Below are 15,725 nucleotides of genomic sequence, written 5' to 3' on the forward strand. Positions count from 1 at the left end.
GAAAATCACAGAATGTTTGAAAATAGAACGGTACGCTGAAACATGCTTTTTATTATTTATTGTGTGCCATAAGTGGCCAGTGTTATTGATTGAAAGGTGAAGAAAGTTACGCGAAGGTTGAAATTGTTATTATTTAGAACCTTTTTTTTTATTTTAGTGTTGAAAAATAATGATTTAGGATTTTCAAGGTTTAAGTTAAGATAGTTACAGATACTTTCAGCCATTATGGTAGTTCAAAACATTTTTTTTTAACTTTTAGAACTACTTATTTTATTTATTTATAAAAATGTTTTGTTGTTTACAGATGTCGCCACTACGCGCCGGCAGACGGCTAGCAGCCTTCATGACGTCCAACGCTTTTCTGGTCAGTATTAGTAACACTTAATTTCCATTCATGATTCAATCATCTTAATCAAGTATGCAGTACTTAAAGCAGTGGCTACGTTAAATTCGAGTATAATTCAGTTGAGGTATCGCTCACTGTATTTTAATTATGCCAACAACATAAATTAAGAGAATACATTAAAACCAACCCCTCCGGTCGATAAATAAAGATACTGCAGCCTACAGACTGGAACAACGCGTAAAAACAACTGATATTAATTAATCGTTCAAGTTTAAATCACACAATATAATATACCCGCGTACCAATAACCGACGTTATTCAATAACTCAAAAAATACATTGAAAGTATTGCGAGCGAGTCGCAACTACGCATACCTACCATGTATCATCGTTTTACCAATTACGGGAGCGAGTAATAAATCTCGATGAAAATATTGATAACAGTAGACGCATCGAGCAATGAATTACGCGCGTAAACAACGTGTGTGTAATTTATACCGCGTCGCTTATGTCATTAATTCAGTTATGGTGTGTTTGAGCGGCCGGCGGAGGGCGGGCGGCGCCCTGCGGTCGAGGAGCCCACCTCCGGCTTTGTGGCAATCGAATCAGTGCTAGACGACGATATTATCTAGTCGCAGCACCCTGTACTACAGTCACACGGATAGTACTTACACTGCACGCAGTGTTAGTGTAGGATACAGGACGCTTAAACTATGGGATTAATTTAATGTCAAATGCATTTGTAGTAATTGCTTCTTAGTAGTGATTTTCCTTAGAAGCAGGCTTATTTCTATGGCAATTCGTTCTTGATTATAAGCCAAAGATTTACCTTAATAGAGAGAAAAGAAAAAGAATACTCATAAATTAAAGAGAAGGTCTTTGATATTTAATCCTAAGTTTTTGTTCAATACCCAACATGATTGAATTTTGTAACGTCAATATGAACATTACTAACAGGTATAGCAGGAACTTGCAAATAAGCCCGACGTATACGTCCCAATGTGCAAAGCCACCGTGAAATTCACTGATACTATCAAGTAGAAATGGATATCGCAATTTCCATGCACCAAAATAGAGACGTCAGTAACAGATCCAAACGCCAACATCTCTTGTAAATTATTATTTGCCTGTTGTGCGCGGACAATTAACATTCTGGTGGAAACGAGGCGAGCGGGACGGAACGGAGCGGTGCAGGAGCGGTGCGGCGCGGCACGGAGCCGTGCGGCACCGTCGCCTCGCTGCGTCCTATCTGCAATCTGCATAATGCGCGACACTCATTTACCGACCGTTTGTGAACGACAAATGAAGCGAGCGCAACTGAAAATGTTTAAAACGACCAACACAACACGACCCCATCTTCGTACTCCTAGAGGTGGCCACATGTCAACCGCGGCTGGTCATATCTGTGCGGCCGAAACGCAAATATTCGCGAAACTGTGGCATGTCTAATAGCGCGTGAACCCTGTGATTGTTCGCTTGGGATTGTCCGTTTATTTATTTTACGAATCGATGGATTCTTTGTGGATTACTTTTAAAAGCCTTTTGGACAATTGTGCGGAATTAAAATGCATGCACGCATTATAATGTATTATGCAAATAATTTTGTATTTGGTGAAGCTATACCAACAGAGATGACATTCTTTCATCATTATACAATGCCTACATAATTATGCATAATTACTTATAACTAATGTAAGTAGTACAGGCAAGTTTAAAACAATTTCTAGTACGAGCAAATAACAATTATATCAAATTAGGCCCGCTCATTGAAAATCGCCCATAAGTCATCAAGCCTCTAACTCCCGAACACAATCCTATCGCTTGCATACAGGGTGTTTGTTGAAAACACAATAGCGGATTACAGTAGCTTATGTTATTCATACTTCGAATAAGTACATTCAAGATTTGAATTTGAATGCTACTAAGTTCCTTTTTTTCCGTTCGCGGTAATTAAAAAACTCATGCGTCGTTACACCGAATATAGTCAATACACAATAGACTAAAGCTAAGGAGTGGAATTCTTTTTAATTGGGAAAATCTGACCATCCTAAATAATTTTTATTCCTAATAGCTGTGTAAAACTATTATTTTTTAATTTAAATTATGGTTAGTATAAAGTAATACTTCGAAAACTATAAAAAAGCCATTATAATAAAAAAACAAATTGGATACGGTGCCAAGGAAACGCAATCATTTTTTCGTTTATTAACTTGGCAAAGCTTTTAAAATCCGTTAATTTTCATTGTTATGTGGGCATTGTAATCCTATTTGCAAAATCCAAAAGTTCCGAATACGGATTTTTTTAATATATAGCACGAATCTCCTTTTCGAATTCAGACGAAACAATAGTACCTAGGTAATACCGATATCGACCCAGAACTCAGTTCTGCTGCCCCTTGCCGCTGTCCAAAGCTGTGAAAAAATCAAACTTATAACGCAATCCAAATATGAGACAGCCGTTTCTAAGGCAAATTTTCGGTACTCGAAAGGAAATCAATACCTGACTTTTCTTATATACCTATACCTACAGGTTGATACTTAACATAATTACGTATCTTTAAATAGCAATTTTCTTTAATTATCACCCGCTCCGTTAAGCACATACCGCTTACATTTCGCAAACGCACATTTATATAATTCGGCATATTAACATGTTCTACCTGCGTCGGTACATGCCACATTAATTAATAGCTGATTGGTTTAGTTATCTCTCACAAGGTGTATGAGACGAGAACTATACTTACCTAACTACTAATATACATATATGTATGTCTATCTGTACGTTGGACGCTTTGTGCGTCTAATTGAGTTTGCTTTAAGTTTTTGGTACCTACCTATCTACTATTGAAATTTAATTAGTACTTCTTTGTGGACTTGTAAATTAGTTATGTTTTCGTATATAATATCGTTTTCAGTTTGTTGTTGTGCGTGGTACATATGGTCATACAATTGTGTTTAAAGTTCGTTGTAGTATTTACAATTTATCTATACTTGCTATAAGTCGTTATACATGAAAAATGTACAAATGATGGTTTGATGCCAGAGGGATTATCTACTAGTCAACCATAGGGGGATGAAGAGATTATACTATGTGCGATGTAATTTACTGCTGAGTTTATTTTTGACAAAGAATTTAATTAAAAGTTTTTAATAACAGAAGCCAGATGACAGTACGTCGATTAAATTAAAACTTAAAACATAAGATTTTTAACCCTCTAGGTGAAATCCATACTATCACAAACACACCTTTACTTTACTCTTAGGCATAACCGTAGCTGCGTAGTCGAACAAAACAGCCAAAACATAAAAATTAAATGCTTGTTTAAACAACTTTTTTCGGTTTACCATAGCGAGGCGACCCAATTTCCTGACTTTATATTCACCCGCTGGTACTTATGTCTTCATCAGTTGCATTTTTAATCAACAAACCCTTGGAACTCGCTAATTTGAATAACGGTCTTCCCGAAAGGGTTTTTAGGTTACCGCACTAATAAATCTCGGTGGGGAATGGTCGTTGCAATGACATTTTCGAGGAAAAGTGAAGAATTCTAAAATCATCTGAATGAAGGCTATACTTAAATTCAAGATTTTCTAAATTTAGTCTTGGCAGTCAGGTAAAACAAATATACGTATTTGTCAACTACGATTTTAACTTTGAAAATCATACCAGTCACAAAAATTCTTGACTTCGTTCAGAATTTAAATAGACGCATTGAATTCAATACATAAATATCGACAATCGTTAACTCGCCTCCCTACATTAGTACAAACTGGGTCATTAGCATTTTAAACGGCATGTGTTATGTTCGTGAAATTGTTGCGGATCTATTAGTAGGCCGCGGATGCGAGGGATTAAGCTATTTAGCTAATGGCACTTGAGGGCCCTGGAATGTGCTTGGCCTTAAATTCCATACCACTTTTATTAAGCGATAGAATTTTATGGCGGATTGTATACAAAAGCGTCAACGACCGCGGAAACAAGCTAAAAATTCAGTTAAAAGGGTCTTTATAAATTATCTGTGCTCCTTTTATTAGTTCGCATTTAGGAAAGTCAACCTCCAAAAATACTCCGAACAGACATGGCAATCAATCAACTGTCAAAAGCGACTCTTAAACGTGTAGCACCTATAAATTTAAAAGGAGTACCTCTCTATAATTAAAGAGTAAAGTGCGTCAGGGCCTTCCGCGCGGGCGCACACTTCGCCACAATTTTTCCATCAGCCGGTGGGAGCCACAATTATACGATTTGCATAGCTATCGCGGCACTCGGCGCGACGCGTTTTTGCACGCCTACCCACTACGCCCTTTCGGTGTACATCGGCCGAAATAATTTGTTACTACATGATGGTAAATACTAGAGAGGCTTTTTCGTAGCTTTCGCTAACGGAAAATGCCTAGATACTCAGCTTACCTGTGCGATAAAATTTTCTTTTAAGAATAGCTCTCACTATTGAAATTTTCTGAACGCAATTATGAGTAGCATACTAAAATTGTGTCGAGTCCATGAGAAAGACCAGACAATATCGGCATCTGCTGATCCAGCAGGCATTAAAAGTAATAAAAAAGTCAACCTTATTCCTAAAAGTTTCCTTACCTAAGTCCATTAAACACGACGATCGCTTCATTACCTAATCAATGATTTCAAAACTATCCGCCCGTTAAATGGTAACATAATACCAATATACCTTGCTATCGGCAAGAAAATTCAAATTTCCGTTATGTATGGTACAAAACGGTTCAAAACACAACACGTCAGAGCACAGGTTTATTGGATTTTAGCGGAAATTTCACTCGCACACGGGACGAAACGAGCAAAACAGCCGACACTGTTTGCGAATCACCTCCGCATATCGAATTTTGATTCCTGATTTGTATCGGAACCACCATCGGCCCTATAAATAGGGCACGCGAGCAGCAAATGGAATGCAAAACGCTGCGGATTACTACCGGACACAACAAAAACACGCTGCGTGTGGATAAAACTACATATGGTCAGCGGAAATTTGCGAGCAAAAAATAATACTGCACAACAATGAAAACCATTTTTGGCCCGAACTGTATCTAACAAAATTGTTTATGCACATCTGCATGCCGTAAATTTGAAATATCGCGTTTGTCGTAAACTCCAGAGCGCCAACAAATACTTAAGTTAATATAAATAAAGTCCGTTCCTTATTGCAATGACTGATTCCGGAGGAGAACGGCGAACACTCGAAACTTGCTCGATGCTATCTTGGATGTCCAATTGAGTTTTCATCCTGTGCGCTCTTCTATAGAATGCTAATAAACCCACTTATCCGACAAACTACTGGTAGCTTTGTCTTTTAAAGTAAGGAGATTGTCGGCGTTGCATCTATCAGCAATCTCGTTGTAACAAAATTAAACTCGACTTTGTAATTCTAAAGTCGAATCTCGACTACACTCGGATCTCGTTGCTAATTGTTGGAAAGAGGAAACGTAATAAAAGTGCTAGTCTTTGAAGCAAAAGAAGCTGGCCCCGAGCGTCTCCAAGGAGCGCATTTTAATAAATTAAAACTGCGCAAAATTCCCATTCCAATATCATTTTATCTTCTTTTTCCGTCCGGCCCGCGCTCGCCCGCCTTACATGATTCCATTCACTGAAAGACCATCAGTCTACCTATCTACATCTGCGTATTAAAAACACTCCATGTTTTTAAAGAACCGTACGAGGTTCAGTTATTACATCTATTAGATTCATTATCAAAACGAAAACTGCAGCAACATTAATGAGTTAGTCCACACTTGATGAATGAGTTAGAAGCACTAGTTTAATTGAAGTACCATTTAAACGTACCTTCAGTACTATACAACTACGCTGTAAGGAAATAGTCATTCGAAGCCTAGAATCCTAGCTTCAGCTGAAAGACTGACCTTATATTCAGTTTCTGTTTAGTGTCAATCGATGATTTGAATTTACTCGAATACCTTGAAAGCCGAGCCCCGGGGTTTCAAGTACTGAAGAGCAATCACTTTAGAGTGCGTTACTGTATATTACAAACCAGTATGAACTAATGGCGTACTTGTTGGTGTTTCAGGTGCTGTTGATATCGCTGGAGCTGCTCGCGTCGCGCAGTGGAGCAGCGGCGCTGGCTAACTGCCCGATTGGCTGTAACTGCAATGACGAAACCCTCGTAGTAGTATGCGAAGAAAGTCGCCTCGATGTCCTACCCATCGCCCTGAACCCCTACATACAGCGACTTATCATACGAAAACAACAAGATCAAAACAATCGACAGCTCGATGCAGTTTACACAGAGCTGCAACACCTAGACCTGTCCCAGAACCGCCTAGTCAACATACCGACGAAAAGTTTGCGTATCAACGTAAACTTCAAGAGCTCCACCTTGATCATAACAAAAATATCATCAGTCACCCAATACTACTTTTCAAGGCCTCAACTCGCTGACAGTTTTAAATTTAAACGAAATTATCTTGAAGAGTTGACGAACGAGTATTTACCACCTTACCAAGTTGGAGGAACTAAATTTAGGACAAAATGGAATTTCGAGGATTGATCCCAGAGCGTTCGCCGGCTTGTCTGCTTTGCGAATCCTATACTTGGATGATAACCAGCTGAGTTCGATACCGACGACATCCTTCAGCCTCCTGGGCAGCCTCGCTGAGTTGCACGTAGGCTTGAATGCGTTCTCCTTCCTACCGGACGACGCTTTCGCAGGTCTCAACAGACTGACGGTGTTAGATCTCAACGGAGCAGGACTTTCCAACATAAGTGAATTTGCATTCCGTGGTCTTCCAGGACTGAGAAGTCTCAATCTCTTTGGAAATAGACTAATCACCGTCCCCACAATGCAATTAGCTGGTCTAACAAGATTAGAGGATTTGTATATCGGCCAAAATGATTTCCTGACTCTTGAAAGTCATTCGTTTAAGGGTTTGAAGAATTTGAAGTTATTGGATATCACCGGTGCGACACAATTAGAACGAATTGAAAAAGGAGCATTTGAGGATAATATCAACTTAGAAACAGTTATTTTGGCGAATAACAAGAAATTGGCAACTCTAGAAGACTGCTCATTATTGGGATTGCCGAAACTACGACACCTTTCCCTGAAAGATAATGCCATTGTTACTTTAAGCGAAACGGTGTTCATTGGAAAAGAACTTAAGCAATTAGATTTAACCAATAATCCAATTTTCTGTGACTGCCAACTGCTATGGCTGCACCAGTTGCTAAATGATAAGAGCAACTTTACTCAAATACATTGCGCAAGTCCTGAACACTTGAAAGACAAGCCTCTCAGAAACCTGAATGCCGATGACCTGGGCTGTGTGCTACATGACACGCGACAACAAACTATAATCTGCATTATAGTAGTCGCCTGTGTAGCCACTATTGCCACTTTAGTATTAATTTTGTACAGATATCGTAAGAGCATGCAAGAGAAGCTGAAAGACTACAAGTGGAACAAGGGACGAAAGAACCTTGAGTACCACAAGCCCATCTCGACGGAGGAGGACTGCATAGTGCGCGGCATCCACCCGTCGCAGTACCCCGCCTCCCCGCACACCCCCGGCCTCAGGCTATTCCTGTGACGGAACTGTAGCTAGAGCTTTACGCCTCCCCGAGCGTGTCTTCATGTCAGGCGGCCAGGGCTCCGCGCGCCGGCCGCAGCGCTCGGGGGGCGGCGGCACGCTGCCCGCTAATGGATTCACGTACATCGGCGGCGACACGCGTCCGCATCAACCGCTCACGCTCAATAATGGCGCACCAGCACACCACCTCAACAACGGTTCCTTGCGATCTCTGCCGGATAAGAAGACAATCGCAATGGCATCGTGTGTCACCCGGAAACTTCCAGAGGAACCTGGACACGCGTTACTCCAGAAAGCAGGAGAACGGCTACATCCGTAACTCAGAAACCATAATCGGTTTCCCGCGCAACGACCGCGAGTACGAGCGCGAGCACGCGGAGTACAGCGAGCCCGAGTACTCCATCATCCCGGAGAGCGGCTACGGGCGCGCGCTCGAGGACTACCCGCGCTCCTGCACACACTCCAATACGTTCAACTGTTGAGTGCGCACGTGAACTATCTCAACCGTTTGTGATCTTGTAATTCTAGCAATAAATCTTCATTCCATTAAGTTTTCTATGAACGGAGTAAGTCGTGACGGACGTAGTGCTCTAGAGCGGTTAGTGACATTAGTATTTCGGGTCCGGTGTACGTTCGACCAGTGAGACTATCCTGTATCGTATTCGTTTTAAAAGAGTACCTTAATTGTAAATTATAAATTTAAGTAGTGATGGATCTATTTTTCAATGGGACGTTTGGGGCTCGGGACGTTTGAAAGTGAGACTTTCACACGAGACAACGGTACAATGTACAGACTAGTCGCAGCGCGGGGTGGGGCGGAGAGGGCCGAGCGAGTCCGGCCCGCGGGGACTCCCCGCTATGGTGTACATCATAAAACATTGTGATTTGTATTTTTTCTACCAGTGCGGTGGATTTTGTATTTGATTTTGTACAAAAAACCATTCCATATGATATCTTTTTAATGTCTAATATTTTATTTATAAATGAATAAAGTAAGTGTGCGTTAAATAAGACACCAATATGAAAAATATTAGAATTAATGATGTAAATATATTTATACTATATTGAGATATTTATAAAATTTAATACAATCTTGTTCTTCTAAAATTATCATAAAATTATTTCGGGATATCTATTGTATTGTTTGCTATAATGACTGATATCCTAATTACGAGATTTCTTATGTCTGTCACTACCTACCTACGATTAAATACCCACTTACACCTAACTTCTAATTGTGTAAGTACAACGCACCCATTATTTCTAAAAACACATCTTCGAACATTTACGCTCAATCCTAATATTGTAATGTTTTTATTAAGGTTGATCTACGAACAATGTTTTATTTAATAAAGTGTACTTTTTGTTTATAACTGTTTGTTAATGTTCCATAATTTTGGAATTGTGTGATCTATTGAGAAAAGTTATGTTAACAATTTGACGGTTGGCTAGTAATTAACTGATGGGTTATCAATTACCGAAACGATGCACACAAATTAACTTAGCTCGTATCAATTAGTTCAATTGCAGTCGGCTGTATGCATCGCTCGATTAACGTATCCAGCCCAAATTACCTATTTATTAAGCATTATCTATACCTACATGCATACACTGATCCGTCACACGGATGAGTGTAATTCGTATGAGCTGTTTTCTATGGACATTTTTGTAGTGAATTTCTAAATCTTGGAACCTATGAATAAAATATTGTAAAAAGAATCTAGTACCTAAATAACCCACAAAATTAATAAAGTAAGTAATTTCATGTTTTTAACGACCTTTCTTAATAAATTACACAATTTTCAATAATGTGCCTCGAACGATTACACGTCGACATAAATCTGGAAATGTTTCATTTTCTTCTTTTTATTATTATACTGCATATAATTCTTGCCATATTCCAAAAAGGCATAATGGTATTTTAAATAGGTATTTCATATTTTTAATTTTGTAGAAAAAGTTTAATAATTAAAAGTACGATAAATATAATAAAGACGACAAGTATAATATATTGCAAATAGTATGTTATATAACACTGTAATAATTAAATTAGGATTGTGATAAGAGCAGGCTTTTTAAAAGGAGTTTTAATAAGTCGCTAGAAACCTTCTTAGTGCCATTTTTGTGTCTTCTTGGATTATGGTCGTTTTTTACTCCACTTTTATAAACCCACACAACTAACCTGATCTTTTGGTGTTATTGAGTTATTGTAAATATGGAGAAATTAAAGACTAAAAATTAAGGCATGTGTTAGTGCCTAGTGAATGCCTAAAAAAGTATACAAGAAAATGATGAATACATATGAGAATATTGTGATTAGAGTACTCACGACATTGTAATAGAAATCATCGGTCATTTCTGTACTTTATTGTAGTTATTACCTACATACAAACTCGATAAATATAACATACCTCAAATTTAATTGTGTTTTATTGGAGTATCTCTTAGAATTCTACTAAACTTACAGAAAATCACCAACATTTTTTTAAATATCAACACATTTGTTCTGAGCTCAAACACTGTAGGTAATAAAGAACCAACAGAATATTTTTGAAGACTCCCGCATATGGGTAGTTATTTTTGTGTCCCGTTCACAAACATTCATGTCGCATGCACAAAGAACATCCAGACTCTGAAGAAGCATTATTTTGTAATCACACAAGTTATTGTCATATGCGGGAATCGAACCCACGACACGTCGCGCGCAATGTTTGGCGTGATGGAATCAAACACTAAGCAAATCTGTGCAGTCGAGTTTTGCTAGGCTTTAACATACATTATACATCCTATAGTTTGACTTGAAATTCTACATAGTGTATTAGGTAGTATCTACTTACAAGCACCCTAGGTGCACCTAAAAAAGAAATAGAAGCTACATAATACACACATCCCAGTCTATATAATTCGAAATAGGTATTGACTATTTGATCGCCGTAATAAAATACCAGAATACTTCTACTATTCAAGTTTCTCTGTAGCAGCGCCATCTATGTATACTAACTTAAACTAACACCTCTGTTGTACCTGTGAAGTCTAACCCGGGGAATATCTGATATAGTCAAAAAAATAAAGATGGCGTGTTAACGAGTTTAAAATCTCATTTTTATATTAGTAGCAAATCAAGTAGGTACCAACCTAGTCAAACTATCGAAATAACAACTGAATTCATGGATTCTCAGATGGGATTCAGAAAAATAGAATTAGGCAGTTTTCTAATATCTTTAAATAATCATGCTTAAATCTGGTTTAATCCTTTTTCTGGTTCCCACCAGTAGTAACGTTTCAGTAGAATAACCAATTCATAGAAAGGAATTTTTGATGGCTTAATCTGAAGTTTTTGATTTATAAATTTGAGTGCTACAAATATGCCGCTCACTGACCCGAGGTCGCTGAACTCGACAGGAGCTATTTGAATCGTGACTCAAAGGACTTTGACCTCGCCAATGCGGCCCAACCAGTCATTAGCACTGCAGGCAAAACTCGGAATGAGGATAAAAAAACAAATATTTATGAAAACTCATATAAATTGTTCATTAATTTATTTATAGTATGCAACATTTTATTTATTAACATTACAAAATTGTTCAGCGTTGTGATGGGAGAAGCCGGTTTCAGCCGATGCGCAGATTGACATGATTTTGTAAATAAATAAAAAAGATATGAGTTTAGGCGCCTGTTAGAAGTGGAATATTAATTTTCACAAATAATAATTTTCACTTATACTGTACAATTAGAACTTCTCTTCCTCTAGACCGTGTTTGAAGAACATCATGATGGGGACTTGTGTGCCGTCGATATCTCTGTATTCCATCATAGCGACCATGCCGTCACAGTCCATGGACTCCCCAGTGAAGAACTGGAGCTCCTTAAACCTACCGAGGATGTCTTTCATTACTTTGTTCATGTTGGTCTTGAAGATGTCAACCTGGTCAGGTGCCTTCTCTTCCAATTTGGCTACTAATCTGAAATAAAAATTACGATTTGTTTAGCTCTAAATATCTACATAAGTTTGAAAACCGCATTGGTTAGGGATGAATAAAATTTTTAACAATTATTACAATGGTAATTAAAATTTAGATCAAATACATCTAAAAAAGTCTTGTTACTTTTTAAAAAGAAAATGGAACATATCTTAATCAGCATAACTATAATAAGTATAATTATTTGTCAACCCCCTTTCATGAACAAACATTACAGAATGGATGTTTTTTCACTGAAGTTATATGCTCTTGCATCAATAGCTCCATAGGATGATATTAATGATCAACCAGTGGTATTAGATGATGCCTCTCTTCATTAATTCATCAAATATCTAGACAAAGTGAATAGGTTTACAGAAAGTTATATTATAGCTCTTACAAAAACATGTTGATTCAGGCTATGCCACATTTTAATAATTTAGTGACTAGTTGGTTTGTCCCAGAGTTATAATGGGTATAGATTTAAATATTAATTTTGAGTACAGGAATAATACTAATATCCACAGAAGTTTTTGAAAAATGAATAACTGAATTACAATATCAATGGGAGCAAGATAAGAAAAACTAATATAAACAAGTGCCACCACGAAATCAAAAATATTTTGTCTTGAACTACCATGTTATATAAAGTACCATGAAAGTTTACAAATTAGAGTTAGCAACAGTGGTGTTTTGTTTAACAATTTCACATAACCATTGCTTTTGTTAGACTTAAAACAATTCTTCACTTATAAAGTGGAGGAGGAATATCTGTTCACAATGTTTTCAACTGGAAACATAATGAACTTAACCTTTAAAGATAAGCTATCTTCGTGAGACAATCCATAATAGATAAGAACTTGCTTTGATTAAATACCATGTGTTCATCGCATGTGTCTGACAACACAGCATAAACAGAATTATCATTACCATATGTTATGTTATTCATAAAGCAAAGCTTTTTACTAATGTAGTTAAAGGGATGAAGACAACAGTACACAAATGTTAAATTTCAGAATTTGAAAGTAGAAGGCTCGATAAAGACAACTTCTTTAAAGTGGGAAATGTGAGGTAGCTTAAATACCTACTGCAGATTTATTGAGTATACAATGACACATCCAAGAGCAGTGCAGAAATATATCATGTATAACCCTATGGTTATGTATGATGGTATATTTGAATATGGAATCAAATCTTGTGACACATGTACAGACAACCATTATGAATGAATCAGCATGTTTGCAATTGCTTACTAGGCTGGGAATTCCTTCAACACAGAACTTTCTGCACAACCTGGTCACTTTCCCTTCTTTGATCACTATAAATAAACTAAAACACTGATACACTCACTTTTTCATGTAGTCTTTAACCCTAGAAAGATAGTCTGCGTAAAATTGACGCATGCATTCTTGAAATATTGCTCTCTCTTTCTAAATAGCGCGAATCCGTCGCTGTGCGTTTAGGACATCTCAGTCGCCGCTTGGAGCTCCCGTGAGGCGTGCTTGTCAATGCGGTAAGTGTCACTGATTTTGAACTATAACGACCGCGTGAGTCAAAATGACGCATGATTATCTTTTACGTGACTTTTAAGATTTAACTCATACGATAATTATATTGTTATTTCATGTTCTACTTACGTGATAACTTATTATATATATATTTTCTTGTTATAGATATCGTGACTAATATATAATAAAATGGGTAGTTCTTTAGACGATGAGCATATCCTCTCTGCTCTTCTGCAAAGCGATGACGAGCTTGTTGGTGAGGATTCTGACAGTGAAATATCAGATCACGTAAGTGAAGATGACGTCCAGAGCGATACAGAAGAAGCGTTTATAGATGAGGTACATGAAGTGCAGCCAACGTCAAGCGGTAGTGAAATATTAGACGAACAAAATGTTATTGAACAACCAGGTTCTTCATTGGCTTCTAACAAAATCTTGACCTTGCCACAGAGGACTATTAGAGGTAAGAATAAACATTGTTGGTCAACTTCAAAGTCCACGAGGCGTAGCCGAGTCTCTGCACTGAACATTGTCAGATCTCAAAGAGGTCCGACGCGTATGTGCCGCAATATATATGACCCACTTTTATGCTTCAAACTATTTTTTACTGATGAGATAATTTCGGAAATTGTAAAATGGACAAATGCTGAGATATCATTGAAACGTCGGGAATCTATGACAGGTGCTACATTTCGTGACACGAATGAAGATGAAATCTATGCTTTCTTTGGTATTCTGGTAATGACAGCAGTGAGAAAAGATAACCACATGTCCACAGATGACCTCTTTGATCGATCTTTGTCAATGGTGTACGTCTCTGTAATGAGTCGTGATCGTTTTGATTTTTTGATACGATGTCTTAGAATGGATGACAAAAGTATACGGCCCACACTTCGAGAAAACGATGTATTTACTCCTGTTAGAAAAATATGGGATCTCTTTATCCATCAGTGCATACAAAAATTACACTCCAGGGGCTCATTTGACCATAGATGAACAGTTACTTGGTTTTAGAGGACGGTGTCCGTTTAGGATGTATATCCCAAACAAGCCAAGTAAGTATGGAATAAAAATCCTCATGATGTGTGACAGTGGTACAAAGTATATGATAAATGGAATGCCTTATTTGGGAAGAGGAACACAGACCAACGGAGTACCACTCGGTGAATACTACGTGAAGGAGTTATCAAAGCCTGTGCACGGTAGTTGTCGTAATATTACGTGTGACAATTGGTTCACCTCAATCCCTTTGGCAAAAAACTTACTACAAGAACCGTATAAGTTAACCATTGTGGGAACCGTGCGATCAAACAAACGCGAGATACCGGAAGTACTGAAAAACAGTCGCTCCAGGCCAGTGGGAACATCGATGTTTTGTTTTGACGGACCCCTTACTCTCGTCTCATATAAACCGAAGCCAGCTAAGATGGTATACTTATTATCATCTTGTGATGAGGATGCTTCTATCAACGAAAGTACCGGTAAACCGCAAATGGTTATGTATTATAATCAAACTAAAGGCGGAGTGGACACGCTAGACCAAATGTGTTCTGTGATGACCTGCAGTAGGAAGACGAATAGGTGGCCTATGGCATTATTGTACGGAATGATAAACATTGCCTGCATAAATTCTTTTATTATATACAGCCATAATGTCAGTAGCAAGGGAGAAAAGGTTCAAAGTCGCAAAAAATTTATGAGAAACCTTTACATGAGCCTGACGTCATCGTTTATGCGTAAGCGTTTAGAAGCTCCTACTTTGAAGAGATATTTGCGCGATAATATCTCTAATATTTTGCCAAATGAAGTGCCTGGTACATCAGATGACAGTACTGAAGAGCCAGTAACGAAAAAACGTACTTACTGTACTTACTGCCCCTCTAAAATAAGGCGAAAGGCAAATGCATCGTGCAAAAAATGCAAAAAAGTTATTTGTCGAGAGCATAATATTGATATGTGCCAAAGTTGTTTCTGACTGACTAATAAGTATAATTTGTTTCTATTATGTATAAGTTAAGCTAATTACTTATTTTATAATACAACATGACTGTTTTTAAAGTACAAAATAAGTTTATTTTTGTAAAAGAGAGAATGTTTAAAAGTTTTGTTACTTTATAGAAGAAATTTTGAGTTTTTGTTTTTTTTAATAAATAAATAAACATAAATAAAAGTTTGTTGAATTTATTATTAGTATGTAAGTGTAAATATAATAAAACTTAATATCTATTCAAATTAATAAATAAACCTCGATATACAGACCGATAAAACACATGCGTCAATTTTACGCATGATTATCTTTAACGTACGTCACAATATGATTATCTTTCTAGGGTTAAGG

General features: G+C 37.5%; 1 protein-coding gene and 1 pseudogene across 1 annotated transcript; one reads left to right on the forward strand and one right to left on the reverse strand.

Moving 5' to 3' along the window:
• The first annotated feature begins 280 nt into the window (after positions 1-280).
• LOC113507927 lies at positions 281-8,560 on the forward strand (annotated as a pseudogene).
• A 2,884-nt stretch (positions 8,561-11,444) lies between these two features.
• On the reverse strand, positions 11,445-13,262 carry LOC113507926 (translationally-controlled tumor protein homolog). Its single transcript, XM_026890879.1, has 2 exons — positions 13,230-13,262; positions 11,445-11,882 (listed from the first exon to the last, which is right to left on the reverse strand). The coding sequence occupies exons 1-2, from the start codon at positions 13,235-13,237 to the stop codon at positions 11,651-11,653; spliced, it is 240 nt and encodes a 79-aa protein (XP_026746680.1). The 5' UTR covers positions 13,238-13,262; the 3' UTR covers positions 11,445-11,650.
• Positions 13,263-15,725: the final 2,463 nt, after the last annotated feature.

The sequence above is a fragment of the Trichoplusia ni genome, unplaced genomic scaffold (genome assembly GCF_003590095.1).
Source record: "Trichoplusia ni isolate ovarian cell line Hi5 unplaced genomic scaffold, tn1 tig00003479, whole genome shotgun sequence".
NCBI classification, from domain to species: domain Eukaryota; kingdom Metazoa; phylum Arthropoda; class Insecta; order Lepidoptera; family Noctuidae; genus Trichoplusia; species Trichoplusia ni.